Source organism: Manis javanica, chromosome 2, assembly GCF_040802235.1.
Source record: "Manis javanica isolate MJ-LG chromosome 2, MJ_LKY, whole genome shotgun sequence".
Taxonomy (NCBI): Eukaryota; Metazoa; Chordata; class Mammalia; order Pholidota; family Manidae; genus Manis; species Manis javanica.
Window position 1 is genome coordinate 158,632,666 of NC_133157.1, and position 17,078 is coordinate 158,649,743.

At 35.1% G+C, this 17,078-nt stretch overlaps 1 protein-coding gene across 3 annotated transcripts in view; it reads right to left on the minus strand.

Annotated features, from left to right (window-relative positions):
• Positions 1-2,803: 2,803 nt before the first annotated feature.
• LACTB2 (lactamase beta 2) overlaps positions 2,804-17,078 on the minus strand; it is a 28,904-nt gene continuing 14,629 nt past the window's right edge. Inside the window, exons 4-8 of one of the 3 annotated variants that reach the window (XM_017655543.3) lie at positions 11,854-12,032; positions 9,728-9,876; positions 7,066-7,147; positions 6,316-6,400; positions 2,804-3,008 (exon numbers count right to left, since the gene is read on the minus strand). In XM_017655543.3, the coding sequence (XP_017511032.1) occupies positions 6,357-6,400; positions 7,066-7,147; positions 9,728-9,876; positions 11,854-12,032 (454 nt within the window). In that variant the 3' untranslated portion in view covers positions 2,804-3,008; positions 6,316-6,356. Of the gene's footprint in view, positions 3,009-5,673; positions 6,401-7,065; positions 7,148-9,727; positions 9,877-11,853; positions 12,033-17,078 lie in introns of those variants that run through there. The other 2 variants (XM_017655542.3, XM_073229675.1) reach the window with 2 other exon arrangements.

Consider the following 17,078-nt stretch of genomic DNA (forward strand, 5'->3'; position numbering starts at 1 on the left):
AGTCTGCTCTTAAGTCCTTCCAGAGATTGTTTTATTTCTGTATTCTCCCTCCCTACTTGCTCCTTTAGCTCTTGCGTATTTCTCTGCAGGTCTATCAGCATGGTTATGACCTTTATTTTGAGTTCTTTTTTAGGAAGATTGGTTACATCTATCTCCTCAGACCCTGTCTTGGGGGCTGTCTGGGTAATTCTGGACTGAACCAAATTCTTCTACCTTTTCATGGAGATACAGGTAGCGCATGTGTCAGCTGGGAGAAGAAAGTCCTTTCCTGTTTGCTGGTCACCTTCCCTTCTCCGCTGCCTATGTGGGTTAACTGCATTCCTGGAGCAGCATCCGGATTAATCCCCTAAGCTGCAGTGGGCGGGGTAGCCATCAAGATAGCCCAGAGCCCTGTGCGGAGTGGTAGGCGCGCCAGGTGTGCTCTCCTGAAAGAGCAGTGCCCCTTTGCTCCTTGTCCCGATTTCTCTGCCTGCCCTGGGCAGCTGTAAGCTGGTGGTGGCCTTTGAGTCTGGCCTTGGCGGTTGTGCTCCGGGAGGAGATTCTGGGTGGTGCTGCGGGGTGGGGGGCATGGCCGCTTCCCAGCAACTCCGCCGCTGCAGCGGGCACGTGTGACCAGTCTGCAGCTACTGGGCTGCTGTGTCGTGGGCTGCACTGGCTGGGGGAATGACTGGCAGGTTGCTTATCACTGTGAGGGGCTTCACGGCTGCGTTCCTACCCAGGGGGCTGGGGTGCGTGAATTTCCTCAGGATTCTCAGCCTGCTGGGCTGAGTGTGCCGGGACACTTCCTTCCAGCTGTGAGGCACTTGTCACTTTAAGACTTTCAAAAAAGCACTTGCTTTTCTTTTGTCCCAGAGGAGCCGGTTGTGGGGACCTGCTTGCAGATTTTGCTTTTCCTTTTCTCTAATATCCAGCACATCATGCAATGTGTGTCTGCCCTCCCGGTGTAGATTACTAGAGCTGGTTGATTAGCTGTCCTGGGCTTCCACTTTCTCTCCGCTCCAACTGCATTTCTCCCGCCAGGCAGATGCGGTCCGGGGAGTGATCGGGTCCTCCTGGGCTGTGGCTTGTATGTTATCCCCTTTGTGCTATGCTGAATTCTCGCAGATGTAGATGTAGCCTGGTTGTTGTATTGTATCCACTGGTCTCTCTTTTAGGAATAGTTGTATTTGTTGTATTTTCAAAAATGTATATGGTTTGTGAGGAGATTTCCGCTGCCCTACTCATGCCGCCATATTGGCTCATCCTCTCGGTTTTTTTGTTTTCTGTCCTTTCAGCCACTCTATATTTTTTGATTGGATAATTTATTCCATTTGAATTTAAAGTCATTATTGGTAGGTATGTAATTGTTCCCATTTTATTAATTGTTTTCTCACTTTTTATAGCTCCCCTCCGTTACTTTCTTCTTCACTTGCTCTCTTTTCTCTTATTGGTTTGCTTACTGTCTTTGTTGAGCCTGTTATGCTTTAAGTGTTATGCTTAGATTTCTTTCTCATTTTCTTTTGCATACTTTAAGTTTTTGCTTTGTGATTACCTTGAAGTTCACATATATTCTCCTATGTTTATTACAATGTATTTTAAGTTGATGATTACTTAAATTTGGACATATTCCAAAACTCTACACTTTTTACTCTTTCCCTAAGTTTTATGTTTTTGATGTCACTTTTTACATCTTTTTATTTTGTGTATCCATTGACTGGTTATTTTAATTATATTTATTTCTTACTACTTTTTTCTTTTATCTTATTAGCCCTGTAACTGATTAATCCACTATGTTGACTATATATTTACCTTTTTCCAGTGAGAATTAATACTTTCTTATTTTTCCTTGTTACTAATTAACACCTTTCTTTTTCAGCTTATGGAAGTCCCTTTATTATTTCTTATAAGGCTGGTGATGAACTCCTTTAAAGTTTTCTTGTCTAGATAACTCTTTCTCCTTCATATGTGAATGATATCCTTGCCAGATAAGGGTATTCTTGGCTGGAAGTTTTTTCCTTTCAGCCAGCCATTTGAATATATCATGCCACTTGCTTCTGGCTTGCAAAGTTTCTTCTACAAAATCTGCTGTTAGAATTAACAGGCTTTCCTCTGCAGATAACAATTTGTTTTTGTCATGCTGCTTTTCAGACTCTTTCTTTGTTTTTAACTTTTGATGTTTTAAATATAACATACCTTGGTGTGGCTCTTATAAATTTGAATTCATGTTATTTGGAACTCTCTTAGCTTCTTGGACCTCACTGTTTTTTTCCTTCCCCAATTTCATGAAGTTTTCAACTGTTATGCCTGCACATAACTTTCTGCCTTTTTCTTTTTTCTCTTTCTGGGACCATTATAAGATGAATGTTATTCCACTTGATGTTGAATAAAGGTCCCTTAAGTTACTCTACCTTTTCATTCTTTTTTTTTTTTTTTTGTTTCTCTGGGTATGTTCAATTGCTTTGTCTTTCAGCTCCACTGATCCTTTCTTCTGTCTCATATAGTCTGCAGTTGAGCCCCTCTTATTGTATTTTCAATTCAGTGTTGTTTAGCTCTGTGACTTCTGCTTGGCTCTCTTAGGTTTTCTATTTGTTGAAATTCTCATTGTGTTTATCCATTTTTCTCTTTGCCTCAGTGAATCAATAAATAATAAATAAATAAAATAAAAGCACCATGATTTGTATAACACGCTCATTACACTACTTTCGCATTTGATGCCTTAAGAATTCTATAGATTTAGGGTTAAATGGTTAACCTAGAGTCCCAAATATCCTTTTCCCCTATACCAGCAACTTAAGTATTGCTTTGAAAAAGACTTCTTCAACAGTAAAAATCCTTGGAAACCTTTATTGACCTGTGTTTGCCTCGGGGGCCTGGGAGAAGTAATATTCCCACATCCTTTTGGCCCCCTCCGTGGGAGTTAGTATCCAGTTACCTGTAGTGGGAGGAAATGGGTTTCGAGTTCAGGAGATGGCAGAAGTGGGAGTCTTGTTTCATTGTAGGGGGAAGTGTAGGGCTCTGACAGGGTTTTCCTGGGTAAGAGAGAGAGAGTTTTTTCCATAGGAGTTTCTTTACCATAGTTCCTTTAAATTCTACTCGTTCTGCACATTAGAGATCTTATGGACCAAATAATCTGTTGTGAATGTACAATAGGATCAAACTACCAAAATGTTATTTTACCCATTCATTTAACAAATGTTTGTTTAGAATGTACTGTGTACCAAACATTTACTAGACTAGTGGGTAGCATAGCAGCAAAGGAGATAGACTGTGTACCAGTCCTTGTGGAGCCTTTCAAAGAAAATTTTGTTTGGGCTTACTGTCAGACTTCTGGAAATAACCTTTTCTGAATTGAAGTGTACCTGTGCTTTGCTAAAAAAAAAAAAAGTAACATACAGAAAAAAGCAAGCTTTTTATGGATACATGAAGGTATTATTATTTTGAGAAAGATAATAAGGAATCAGGAAGGCAATTTTGAGTTTTAGTTTTAATACTTATTGAAAAGATAGTGATTGTGATATCGAGCAGTATGTTCTGTAGGTATTTACTGTGTGCTTCCTAGGTAAAAAGCATTGCTCTACCCCTGGGATATATCAGGAAACAGACCTTGCCCACATGAATGTCTTAGCAGATTAATTTTATAATCCTTTTGTTTGGGGATATTATATGAAAATTGCAATGTTAACTAAAAAATTCCTATAGCTTTTTGAAAAAGATTTTCCAAATTCTAATTTTTGTTCTTAGACTGCTATTGTTGTGCTTTTCTCCCTTGGCCACAGTACCACAAAATTAATATTCACTCAAATGATGTTTCTCAATTTTTAATTCCACATATAATTTTCAAATGCTAAAATTATGGAGTGGGAGTGGAGGAAAAACAAAAAATTTTAGGCCAAGATCTTTTAGTTTTCTCCTTCATGATTCATCCTAAAGAAACCTGTTTTTAAAACTTAAATTTCTTAAAACTCAGTATCATGTGTTAGTTTAAAAACAGTTTTAAACTTTGTCTTCAGTAGCATTGCAAATTAAAAAAACTATTTTAAGCGTGGCATTCTGGCTCCCCAACTTCACGCTCTACTACAAAGCCACAGTAATCAAGACACTTTGGTACTGGCACAAGAACAGACCCATAGACCAATGGAACAGATCAGAGAGCCCAGATATAAACCCAAGCATACATGGTCAATTAATATGCAATAAAGGAGCTACATGGATATACAATAGGGAAATGACAGCCTCTTCAGCAGCTGGTGTTGGCAAAACTGGATAGCTACATGCAAGAGAATGAAACTGGATCATTGTCTAACCCCATACACAACAGTAAACTTGAAATGGATCAAAGACCTGAATGTAAGTCATGAAACCATAAAACTCTTAGAAGAAAACAGGCAAAAATCTGTTGAATAGAAACATGAGCAACTTTTTCCTGAATGCATCTCCTCAGGCAAGGGAAACAGAAGCAAAAATGAACAAATGGGGCTACATCAAACTAAAAAGCTTCTGTACAGCAAAGGACACCCATCAGCAGAACAAAAGGCATCCAACAGTATGGAAGAATGTATTTTTAAACAACATATCCAACAAGGGGTTAACATCCGAAATATAGAAAGAACTCACAAGCCTCAACAACCAAAAAGCAAATAACCCGGTTAAAAAATGGGTGGAGGATATGAACAGACAATTCTCCAAAGAAGAAATTCAGATGGCTAACAGACACATGAAAAGATGCTCCACATTACTAATCATCAGGGAAATGCAAATTAAAACCACAATGAAATATCACCTCACACCAGTAAGGATGGCCAGCATAAAAAAGACTAAGAACAATAAATGCTGGCGAGGATGCAGAGAAAGGGGAACCCTCCTACACTGCTGGTGGGAATGTAAACTGGTCCAACCATTGTGGAAAGCAGTACGGAGGTTCCTCATAAAACTCAAAATAGAAATACCTTTTGACCCAGGAATTCCACTCCTATGAATTTACCCTAAGAATGCAGGATCCCAGTTTCAGAAAGACATATGCATCCCTATGTTTATTGCAGCACTATTTACAATAGCCAAGAAATGGAAGCAACCCAAGTGTCCATCAGTAGATGAATGGATAAAGAAGATGTGGTACATATACACAATGGAATATTATTCAGCCATAAGAAGAAAACAAATCCTACCATTTGCAACAACATGGATGGAGCTAGAGGGCATTATGCTCAGTGAAATAAGCCAGGCAGAGAAGGAGAAGTATCAGATCATTTCACTCATCTGTGGAGTATAAGAACAAAGAAAAAACGGAAGGAACAAAACAGCAGCAGAGTCACAGAACCCAAGAATGGACTAACAGTCACCAAAGGGAAAGGGACTGGGGAGCATGGGTGGGAAGGGAGGGATAAGGGGAACAAGAGGCATTATGATTACCTGGGGGGGGCATGGGGAAGGCAGTATAACACAGAGAAGACACGTAGTGTTTCTGTAGCATCTCACTATGCTGATGGACAGTGACTAATGGGGGGAGTCTAGTAACCATAATGTTGTTCATGTAATTGTATATGAATGATACCAAAAATAATAATAATAATAATTCCCCTGTTACAAAAAAAACCCAAAAAACCTAAGCCTGGAAATTGGTTGTCCTAATGGAAATAATTACTTATTATAATTACAGTAATAATAATATTATATAACAGTTTACACATTAAACAATTATTATAAGAAATATTTATTAAAATCATAGAAATAATGATTTATTATATAATGCCTTCAATTTGGAATTTAGTTATTTTTCAAGTACCAGAAGTTGATGTCCATGACTCATCTGTGGGATACCATTTATACAAAGTATACATGTTGATTCTGGATTTTGGCACCAAAAAGAAAAAAATGAAATATATGATAGAAAACTGTAGAACTAATACAAAACTGTGATATAATTGACAGAAATATGAAAATAAAGCTGTTATCTACTATTATGATAGAGTTTTGAAAAAGGAAGGATCATATAGAAATCTGAGCTGTTAACTGAAACAGAGAAAGTGGTATGGTTACTGGTAAGAGAAAACTAATCTCTAAGAATAATATCCAGTTTAAATTACATAAATTTTATTGTTTTTAAAATAACCATTTGACTTAATCATCTATTGAAAGTTGATAAACTATTCTGAATTTTTAGACCTAGGCTAGATAAGCCTATATTGCAGATTAAAACTTATATAACCCACAGTATAGTTTAAAATGTAACTTATATTTTAGAGTAAATGTGACATTATTTAAAAGTATGTCTAGGGTTATTTTCAATATTCTACACTCTATATTCTTTGTAAATAATTAATGGTTAAGAAAACATACCATTCTCTAAAAACAAAACATCAAAAGCAGTCAATCTGAAACTAAAGATTGGCTTTCCATTTCTTGTCAGGATCCAGGTTACCAACTGTGGAAAGAAAATTAGAGAGTAAAAATTTAAGAACAAATAACCAATTTCACTGTATTTTAAATTACCACATGGCTAGAAAAAGCATTCATTCCTAAAATAATTCTGTTGCTCAATATAAAGTTGGTATTTGTTTTTGTACATATAAAAGCATTCCTGAAGCTTCTTTGTAAAATTCAAGCTTTGAACCTTTTGATCTTCAGAATTAAATTCTATAAAGATTATTAATTTGATGCATTAATCTAACACTAGTAAACAATTAACGAAGTATTGCTTGAATATCTGTCAGTTTGCCTTCAGTACTGCTAAAATTTATGGCTGTTCCAAAATCAACTACAATTGGCTGTTCTAAAATGCTTTTATGGTCTTGTAGCTTGGGAGAAGAGGAGCTATCTTCCCAACACATATCTTTTATTGTCATTCTGATGGGTGAGGACTGGAAACCCTAAATGAGATTCTAATACCTGTGGCAGCTTTTGGTTCCAATTTGTGGTCCATTCACTGGCTCTTTGCTACTGAACCCTTCCTAGGGCTAATCTCTCTAATTTACAGTGACATTCAAGGGAAGACTCTGCTGGTCATTATTTTTCCTAAAAGGAAACTAGTTTGTTTGTAAAAAAGAATTTTTAATGCTAGTAATAATTAAAATTTGGAAATATACTTACATATTTTTCCTTCTTTTTCTAATTTTTCCAGATGAAGCAAGAGGTTATGTTCAGCCATTTTATGTAAATGCTCAGGAATATACTGAAAGAAAAATGAGAGTGAAAGAAAATTTCATGTTTTAAAAGTATTAATCCTTTTGACACTTAGAGAAAAATGCAACACAAAAGAAAATTTTAATTTAAAAACATTTTAATATGGTACTAACCAGAACAATTTCACCTTGTACATGTCTTGATTTTGGCCACTAGATTCTTATACATATTCTTATAGATAAAATAGAATATAAGCTCCATAACGACATATAGCTGTATCTGTTTTGTTCACTACTGAATAACCAGTGCTCAGTATATAGGCATATAGTGGGAACTCAACTTTCTTACAAATGAATGAATAAATGTAAAAACTATTCTAAATAGTTTTGATGATGCTACAGACAGTTGGCCCTATGATTGATTTATTAGGATACATAATATCTGCACATTTCCCTTTGTTATCTTTCTTATCATTTAGTTTTCACCTTGGATACTTTTCCTTGGACTTCTCTTAAACACTGATGTTTACAATGAGTTGTATCATTGACTCTCCTCTTTTTACTCAACCAACTTGCTACAGTAATGTCACGTTATTGATTCCCAAATAAAAATCTCCAACCCCAAACTCTCCCTTAAGCTTCAATACCATATACTGTAGCCACCAATGTGATCTTCCACATTGCATTTTGTGACTCTCCTGCCTCAGATCTGTGAGTGATCATTTCTGGGTTATTGGCTAAGGCCCAAAGTTTTTAGCATGGCAGTCATGGCTTCCATGATCTGATTATGCCTGTCTTTCTGACCTCATTTCCTGGGACACCCTTCCTGCTCATCCACATATGCATTCTGTACTCCAGTCATATGTAGTTTCTTTGGGGGTTTTCAGACACACAAAATGCTCTTTTATTACCCCTCGGGTCCTGTAGTGTTTGAACACATCTTTCCTTCTGTCTAGAATGGCTTCCTTTCCCTTGTACTCTGGCCTGGGAAATGCTGCTTCTTCAAGAACCAACTAAATAATTAAGTTTCTTGAGTTTTTGCAGACATACCTCATTACCCTGAATCTTCATCAGGAAGAATTCATGCCTTTATGTCCTGAATCTTCATCAGGAAGAATTCATGCCTTTATGTCCTGATATATTGTGGATAGCCTTGGAGGAAGCTTGGTGTGAGACACAAAACAAGATTTGTGTGCCTGTCATCTCACATTTGAGTATGTCGTATCTGGTAGTTGTGTGCCCTTGGAGAAGTTACTTAGCTCACACTTTCTGAGTCAGTTTTAATAGTATCTTCATGTAGTGAAAATTCAAGGTATTTTAATTAAATACCTCAAATTACATTTGTAAACGTAAAGTAGTACAGTTTCCAGCACATAATAACGTGATAAAAAAGGGGAGCTTTTATGAGAGAAAGTATTTTATGTATTGAATTTATCTGTCTTCACTCAGTCATGAGTCCTTTGAAAGGTACTCAGTAAATGTTTCCTGAATGAATACATCCCTTTATAATCCTAATTCCAATTGATACGTACCAGATTCTTCACACTTACATACACTGAATATACCTCTGATACAGAATCAGTATATTTTAGGCATGGGCAGTTGCTTGATGACTTGTCTGTGACAGTTACCAGAGAGCTCTGTTGTCTGTTCTTAGATTGGGAAAAAAACCACTAGTGTACCAGTGTATAGTCTAGAGTGGATATACTTGAGTATTATGAGGGAATGAACTCTTTCACAGAATTTAAATATTTACCATTTTGTCAATGGCACTTTTTATCTTCAGATATTTTAACCATTCATCCCTCCCTTTTAAAACAAAGCACATTGAATATGATAAGAGTTTTTGATAACTTTGGCCTATGAGACATTATGGTCATTAATTATAACTCAACATCAGGTACCTTTTCAAGTTCACATTTAGTTACACTTTCATGTACCTGATGGCTGTACAAATTGTGGTAGTGGAAGCTTTAAGCCTGTGTAATCTTATTCCAAAGCCTACATTCTTAATCTCTAAGTTGTACTGCCTACACAGAAGATATCTAATTAACATTTACTGAAAACCTGAATTATATCAATTGATTGCCACACAGTGCTATCTCACCATGATGTGCTCAGAGACTGCTGAGGTGGTTCTTTTTCTATATACTAAATCACTCTACTCATGTTCTTTCACATGTACATTCACATTCTCCTTTTCCTCCATTGTTAGGCATCATTATTATTTCTTACTGCTATTATGCCAATATCTGTCTCTAGTAGATCATCCCTTCTCAACTGCTACATGGTTGGACACCAGATAATCAAGATGGCTAAAATAATACATAAATCATTACAAAACTTTGCCACCAGGCTACTGGTAGTGATCTCTCCTACAGAATTAAGTATAAGTTTGAATGATGGCTCAGAATGGTTATTTTTGTTCTCTGGGCCAGTTTTTGTTCAGCTTCTGTGTTCTAGAATAGTTGAGATTGCTGGTCTCAAATCTATACAAGTGACATTACTTAAAAACAAACATTTATTTTGTTCTGTGGCATGAAAAGTTTGCCATATGTATAGTCTATCAAATATACTATCTAATAAAGTTGTGGCTATGTACAAATAAAAATAAGATAAATGAAACTTACCTTGTAAATAATTTTTACAAGCTCCATTACTGTAAATGACTTCTCAAAATTATCATGAAATATTTTAAGAACTTGCTGTTCTCGGATATTTCTGTGAGCAATGTAATGTAGAATTTTAGCTTCAGCATTATGGATTACTGGGCCATGTCCTAAATTAGAATAAATATAAAAATTATTTCAACCAGATAAAAAATATTAAATACAACTGAATTCATTCTATTTAAAAATAATCAATATGATGCATTGAAAAAAATACTAAATATATAACAAACATGAATTATTTGGAAAACTACAGATATAAGATTTAAAAATTATGTACAATGTCAAACAACTGTATCAAATAAAATCACATACAATGTTATAGTGTACATTAAAAAATTAATAAAAATTTACTAATGAAAACATCAACCACAACAGTAATGCTAGGTAATATTTATAGAGTGCTCATTATTTGCAGGGACTGCTCTAAATGCTTAATATACATTATTCATACAAGAATCCCACAAAGTAGATACCATTATTAATCCCTTTTTTATAGCTGAAACTGAGGCATAGAGAAGGTAAATAACCTGTCCACAGTTACACAGCTAAGAATGAGTATAGCTGGGGTTCTGACTTTCCTGCTTTTAATCACTTTATGCTTTTAACCACTATGTGCTCCGCTTACTTAAAAAAGATTGAAAAGGGGAATGTAAAAAGTAGCTTCAAGATATAAGTGACTAGGATCTAAAAAATTTACAAGAACCACACAGAACTTCAAGAAATTCAGAAATGTTGACAGCCCAGACTGAGTTATACTGAAATTTACTTGCTGTTTAAGACAGGACAAATTAGTATATTACACAAGTCTGCAAAAGGGATGTTTAAAATATGTGAGAAAAAAGTATCTAGAAGCAGACTAACCTATTATCATGTAAAGAGCATGGGCTTTGATTAAAATATCTACTATGATTTACTAGCTTGTGGCCATGAAAGTTTTCTGAATCTCTGAGGTTGTTTCTTCAGCTGTACAATGAGGACACCACTATCTACTTCATTGGGTTTTTGTGAGGACACCACCACAAAGATCCCTGCATGGTACCTGATGGGTAGCAGGCTTTTATATGTGGTAGCTATGGCTACAGAACAAAATTTACATATAAGCTCCTGCTGTGCTAATAAACCAATTCACTGGATTCACTAAAGCAAACGTTCTAAGAACCTTTGAGAGGGAGCATCATTAGCTTTGCTTGAATGTGGGTGCATTAAATATCTACTCTCTTTTTAAAAATAGCTGTCAGCTTCCACTTCTTTTATGTCATAATATTAACCCAAATGCCCAGTTCCACTGTATGTTTCTACCCCCTCTGCAGTAGAAACTCATGAGAGAATATAAGGGTACTGAAGACACTGTATTTACAGAACTTTCCATGGCTCTTTGGTTAGGACCAACTTAGAAGGACTTAAAAAATTAAATACCCTAGTCTCTTTTTCCTTCTTGGCCCTCATGGTGGGTACTGTATCTTTCTAAGCTTTTAGGAGAGAGGGGAGATTTATACTGTAGAGCAGTGCAGTGTAGTATGTCAGTGACAGCTGACATACTAATAACAGGTTTCTTTCTCTGGAGAATTAAAATAAATATACAGTTCTAGTTGATATGGAAGTTATTGATATCTCAATGTCTGAAGTTAAAACACTAAAGTTCAGAGGTTAAATACTGCCGAAGATTACATGGCTAAAATGTGGTCCACAATAGGTATCAAGTTAGCAAAACTGAAAATAGCTTATGGAATGAAAACATTTTCTTGTTCCAATGTAAATCTACTTCTTTTGTTTAACAGTTCTGTTAATTGCTGTGTAGATGTTAAAAAATTACCCTAATATTTTTCTAAAAATTTTTTAATATAACTCTTGGCCACCTTTCCAATTGGATGGCTAGAAAATACTTAGGGGTATAATTTAAAGAAGCAGCTTATGTATATTGCTTCAAGGCCAAAACACAAAGCACACACAGAAAAACCAAAATGAGCCTTCTTCATTATATGACACAAATCACTGGGTGGACTTAAAAAATTAAAAAAAGAAAAATCAAAAAGCAAACAAAAAAAAAGAAAAAAAAACTTAAAAAATATTTAAACACTACCTACCTGGATATATAACATTAGCTTTGATTTTCAATAACTTTTTTAGGGAGTCCATATAATTATAGAGGTCTTCAAATACAGTTGTTCCTTCACCTAGAATGCAATCTCCAGAAAAGAGAGCATTTTCCTCTTCTAAAAGCAGAGCCATATGATCATCAGTGTGGCCAGGTGTGTATATAACTCTGATTAAAGAAGAAAGTAATAGTAACAATTACAAACAGAAGAAATTTTGAGGAGGCCATTCTCTATCTTTATCTTTGAATAAGACACAAATAAATGATGTGAATAAATTAAAGTGTTCCTTTTCTTTTGTGGCTCACTGAAATTACCAGAAAATTCTCTCCTTTAACTAAATAAAATTTCTCACTCTGAAGTGCAAATTTAACAGTTTCCCCACGTTTTCTCCTCATTTTATAAGTAGTAAACACTGCTTACAACAAATTTGGAAAATACAAAAGGGAAGAACTTGAAGTAAAAATTACTAATTATTCCACTATTGAAAATTAGTGCTTTTATTATTTAAGAACGTAATTTTTTTTTCAGTTTTCTTTGCATACACACCCACCCACACACACACAAACTTTATGGAAAGTAAATGACAAAGCAGAGGTTCTATTCTTACTTAAAGGGCAAAAGAGACAAAATAAGCCTTGACTGGATCCTGAACCAATAAAAGAAATGAAAACAGGAATAAAAGATCTGCTTAAGAAAAACTGGAATAATTTAAATATAGACTGTATATTGTTATATATTAGAGAACTTCATTTTCTTACATGTGGTAATAGTAGTGTAAGTGTTGAGCACCCTCTTTCTTAGGAAATGCAAGCTGAAGAATTTAGGGGTGAGACGTCATAATGTCTGCAATTTATTTTCCACAGCTGAATTAAAAAAAAATTTTATGCAACTTAATTTTTTATGCTTTCTTTCCAGTTTCTTTGAGATACATTTGACACATAACACTGTACTAGTTTAAGGTGTACAACATGATTTGATATATGTCTATATTGTGAAGTGATTACCACAGTAAGTTTCATTAACATCCATCACCTCACAGCTATAATTTTCTTCTTGTCATTAGAACTTTTAGGATTCACTCTTTTAGAAACTTTGAAATATGCAATACAGTACTGCTAACTATAGCCACCATGCTGTATACTATATTGCCAGAACTTAGATAACTGGAAGTTTGTACCTTCTGACCACCTCCCCTAGCCTGTACCTCTGGCCTCTAACAAACACAAATCTGTTCTCTGTTTATGAATTCAGTTTTTTAGATTCCACATAAAAGTGAGATCATACAGTACTTGTCTTACTCTGACTTACTTCATTTAGCATAATGCCCTCAAAGTCCATCAATGTCGGTATAAATGGCAGGATTTCCTTCTTTTTTATGGCTGAGTAATACTGCACAGTACACCACATTTTGTTTATTCATCTGTTGACATACATTTATGTTGTTTCCATGTCTTGGCTATTGTGAATAATGCTGCAGTGAATGCGAGGGTGCAGATTCCCTTTTGAAATAGTGATTTCACTTCTTTGGATAAATACCTTGATGTGGAATTGCTGAATCAAGTATTAAAATTAGAGGACAATCTAGGAGTTCGAACAAAATAATAGGAGTTTTGGTGAATGAAACAAAAGAGATGAAAGAAAATAATCAATTCAAGAAAAATTGTGACATTGGATAGGAATGGTGCCCATGGACAGAAGTGGAGAAGTTGATACTAATTTTTTCAGTCAGAAATTAACAAATACCTAAAATGGGAATCAAGCAAGAAATCAAACAGTCCTCCAAGATTTGTTAGTTACTGCTCCCACCCTCTTGAATTTTCTCTCCCTAAAGGCAACTACTTTTCACTTCTTTAGCTAATTATTTATGTCATTTGCCTGTATGTTTCTGCACAATAAGCTCATATGATGAAAAGTAATTCTGTGTGTCTCTTTTCCTAAAGACCTTGATGAATTTAGCTAATAAAATCTAAATATGTTTTCAAGTGTAGTTTTTAGATTATGGAAGTCATAATAATAAGTGAACCTTCTTTTAACAAAGTGATCTGACTGTAGTGACTTAGATCACACAACATCTTTAGTCTGATTGTGTATTAAAAATTGAATCCATAACAAGAAGTACACAGAAATAAAATCACTTGCGTTAAGCTAAACTTAACAGGACCATGTTATTAGTAAGCACCAATGAAGTTCCACTAAAAGGATGTGTAATTGTTCTTAGCAACTAAAGGCTCAGTATTTTCAGAGGATAACTCTACCAGAAATTTAGGTCAGATAATTTCACTACTACTTAATCTATCTCAGAGCATAGAAAGAGAAGGAAAGCTTATGAATCCCAAGCCTGACAAAGGTTACAAAAGAAGAAAAACTACCACCAATCTCACCAGTGAGTGTTGTTATAAAAATCTTAACTAAAATGTTAACAAATAGAATACAAAAGCATACTTAAAATTAATAATATGACCAAATAAAGTTTAATTAATAAAATGTAAAGGTGTTTCAATACTGTAAGATCCCTGAAAATAATAATAAAGCTATGGAGAAAATTAGTAAGACCATTTCACTAGATATTGCAAAGACATTAAACAAAATTCAACTCTAAAATAACAGTATTTAAGATGACTAAAATGACTATAACTTAGAAGAATTTCTCCTTTGGGAAAAAAATCAATCAAATCCTTAATATTAAATATTGAAACTGTGAAGCCTTTAAAAAAATCCACTAAAAGTTTAATATATGTAAGGTACTACAACAACATGAAATACTAGTAAATGGGAGCAATTATTTTTGAAAGGCATTAAGAACTGACATTAAAAACTATTATGCTTTTATGGTTTCCCAGTGTATAGTTTATATATTGTAAACAATTACTATATTATAGTTGCACCCATGGTGAGCTATTAAAGAGATGTTAGAAATCATCTCTTTTGCCTAATTAAACCTGTTGGAACCTGTTAATGAAGGTATTCAATGTTACATGAAAATAATTCCAGGAGGTATATTTTCAGCAATTATAAAAATATGTGGGTGTGGGTGTGTATCATACCTTACGAACAATCTTAAGAATAATACACATAGAATACCTTTGTAAACAGAACCCCCAATTTTTTTAACCTACAAAAATTCCTTTAGAGAACCATTCTTTTCAGAGTCTGCAGTCTGCAAACTTATTGGTCAATGTGCTTGCCATGTCTCCTTTATTATTTCCTCCCATGCCAGAACTCAATAATGGCTTTCTTTGGTATTTTCTAGGCTAAAGGCATTAAGATTTCTTAAAGTAGAGGATCAGAAATTCTAATTCCAGTCACCTGGGTGGCTAATGCTTTAATTTGCATAAAAAGTATGTTAAAATTCACTTCATATAGGCAGGAGGAGAAAAGGAAATGACATAGGGTGCTTTGCTAAAGATGAGAGGATTGCAGCTGTGGCCTTCCCATTCATCAGGTAGACATTTATCTCATTCTGCCACTTCTGTGATAGAGCAGACTTTATGAGGATAGTTCTCAGAAAATTTAAAACAGTCAACAAAAGCTGTCACATTGAGTTTTCTTTGAGAAATTACACTTGGTGCACAGAAAATTTCTGAAGGTTACATCCAAAATCAAATCCTTACTGAAAAACCTGCTAACCTCTTTCTTTTTTACTCAAGGTTCTTGGTGGGTGTTATCTTCTCTCTGTTGTATTGTTTTTTGTTTTCAAAATAAGCAGACAAGCCTAGTTCGACAGCAGACACTTGGGGACTTAAGTAGGTTTTAACCTTCTGTTTATGGAATTTTCACTAAGTAAGTCTATTTAATATTTAAAATGATTGGGTTTTACTGACTTCATAAAAATGGAAATTGGAACCCAGGGTCATCAGTAAACTGAATGTTTTATTCAGATTTTCACATAATTAGAATTTATATTTTCAGAAAAGATATTCACTAAGTCATTTTAAAGGTATGCTTGCTTTCTGATTCTTTGAGTAATTTTTTCCCCAAATCTTCAAATAAATTCTCATACTTAATTTAACTTAATCAGAGTGCAATAAAATAAAATTAAACATAATTCAAATAATATTGAGATCCTTGGCATCAATTCATTCCATGAATCTAAGATAGTATTCAACTGAGTTGGGGGAGTAGTGCCAGGAAGCAAGCACGTGGGAGGCTTTGGGGCACTGATGTTGGTTGGAGTCCTGCTCATACAGTTAATTAGTTCAATTTGTAACAGTTCACCATGTTGCATATTTGTTTGTATACTTTTAATAAAAAGCTTAAATATGAGGTCTGTTTGTGGCAGATGGGTGGTAGTCAACTTCCAAGTGCTGAATATTCTTCATCTGCAAATTACTTTAGGCATAGATCTGATTTCCATGATTCAGTGACAACCGATAAACCAGTACAGTGATTCCCAAACCTCTGAGACACAAGACTCAGGCAACACCTCCTGTCTCTAGCCCTTTCATTAACTTTGTCTAGGGCTTGTGTGTGCTGGGGGAAATTCAGTATTGTCAAGAATACTTTTTGAGAAGTAGTAATGTAATGTTTTCCTTTGGTGTCATGAGCAAATTATACGAGCTACTAACACATTTTAAACAAGGGCATTTAAAGAAAATTGCCCCAAATTTAGTTGGCTTACAAATTAAATTTTGCAAATCCTTGGCATAATGTAAAAAAGGGAACACTGGTTTGAAAAGGGGCATGAGTACTCATTACTTCATTTTCTCTTTCTCATTCATGTGTTCACCTACTCACCTTTGCAGTTATTTACTACATGTACGATACATATTCAGTGCCTTCTATGTGCCAGGGTCTGAGGATATGAAGATAAGTCTCATATAGCTACCTGAAAAAGAGAATGGCTAACTTATCATCAAACCTGTTTCTTCTTTTTCCTGGGCACTAAGTTAAACTATTGTTCTGAGCTTCCCCACAGTCAGAGAAGACATATGACTGAATTTACAGCCAATGCAACAGAAGGTCTGGTCCATGAAACCCCCCCTCCCCCCATGCAAGATCCCTTCCATCCACTGGAATAACTGAAGTGAGCATGGCAACCTAGAAAGCCAGTATGGAGGATGGTGGATTCACAAGACAGAAGGAGCCTGAAACGTTACCTGCAGGACAGCGACTCACTAATCACGAACTTCTGGGGACTTTATGAGACTGAGAAGTAAACTTATTTCATGTTTGAGCTTGTGGGTAAAATTGCAGTATTTTCAGAATCTCTCACC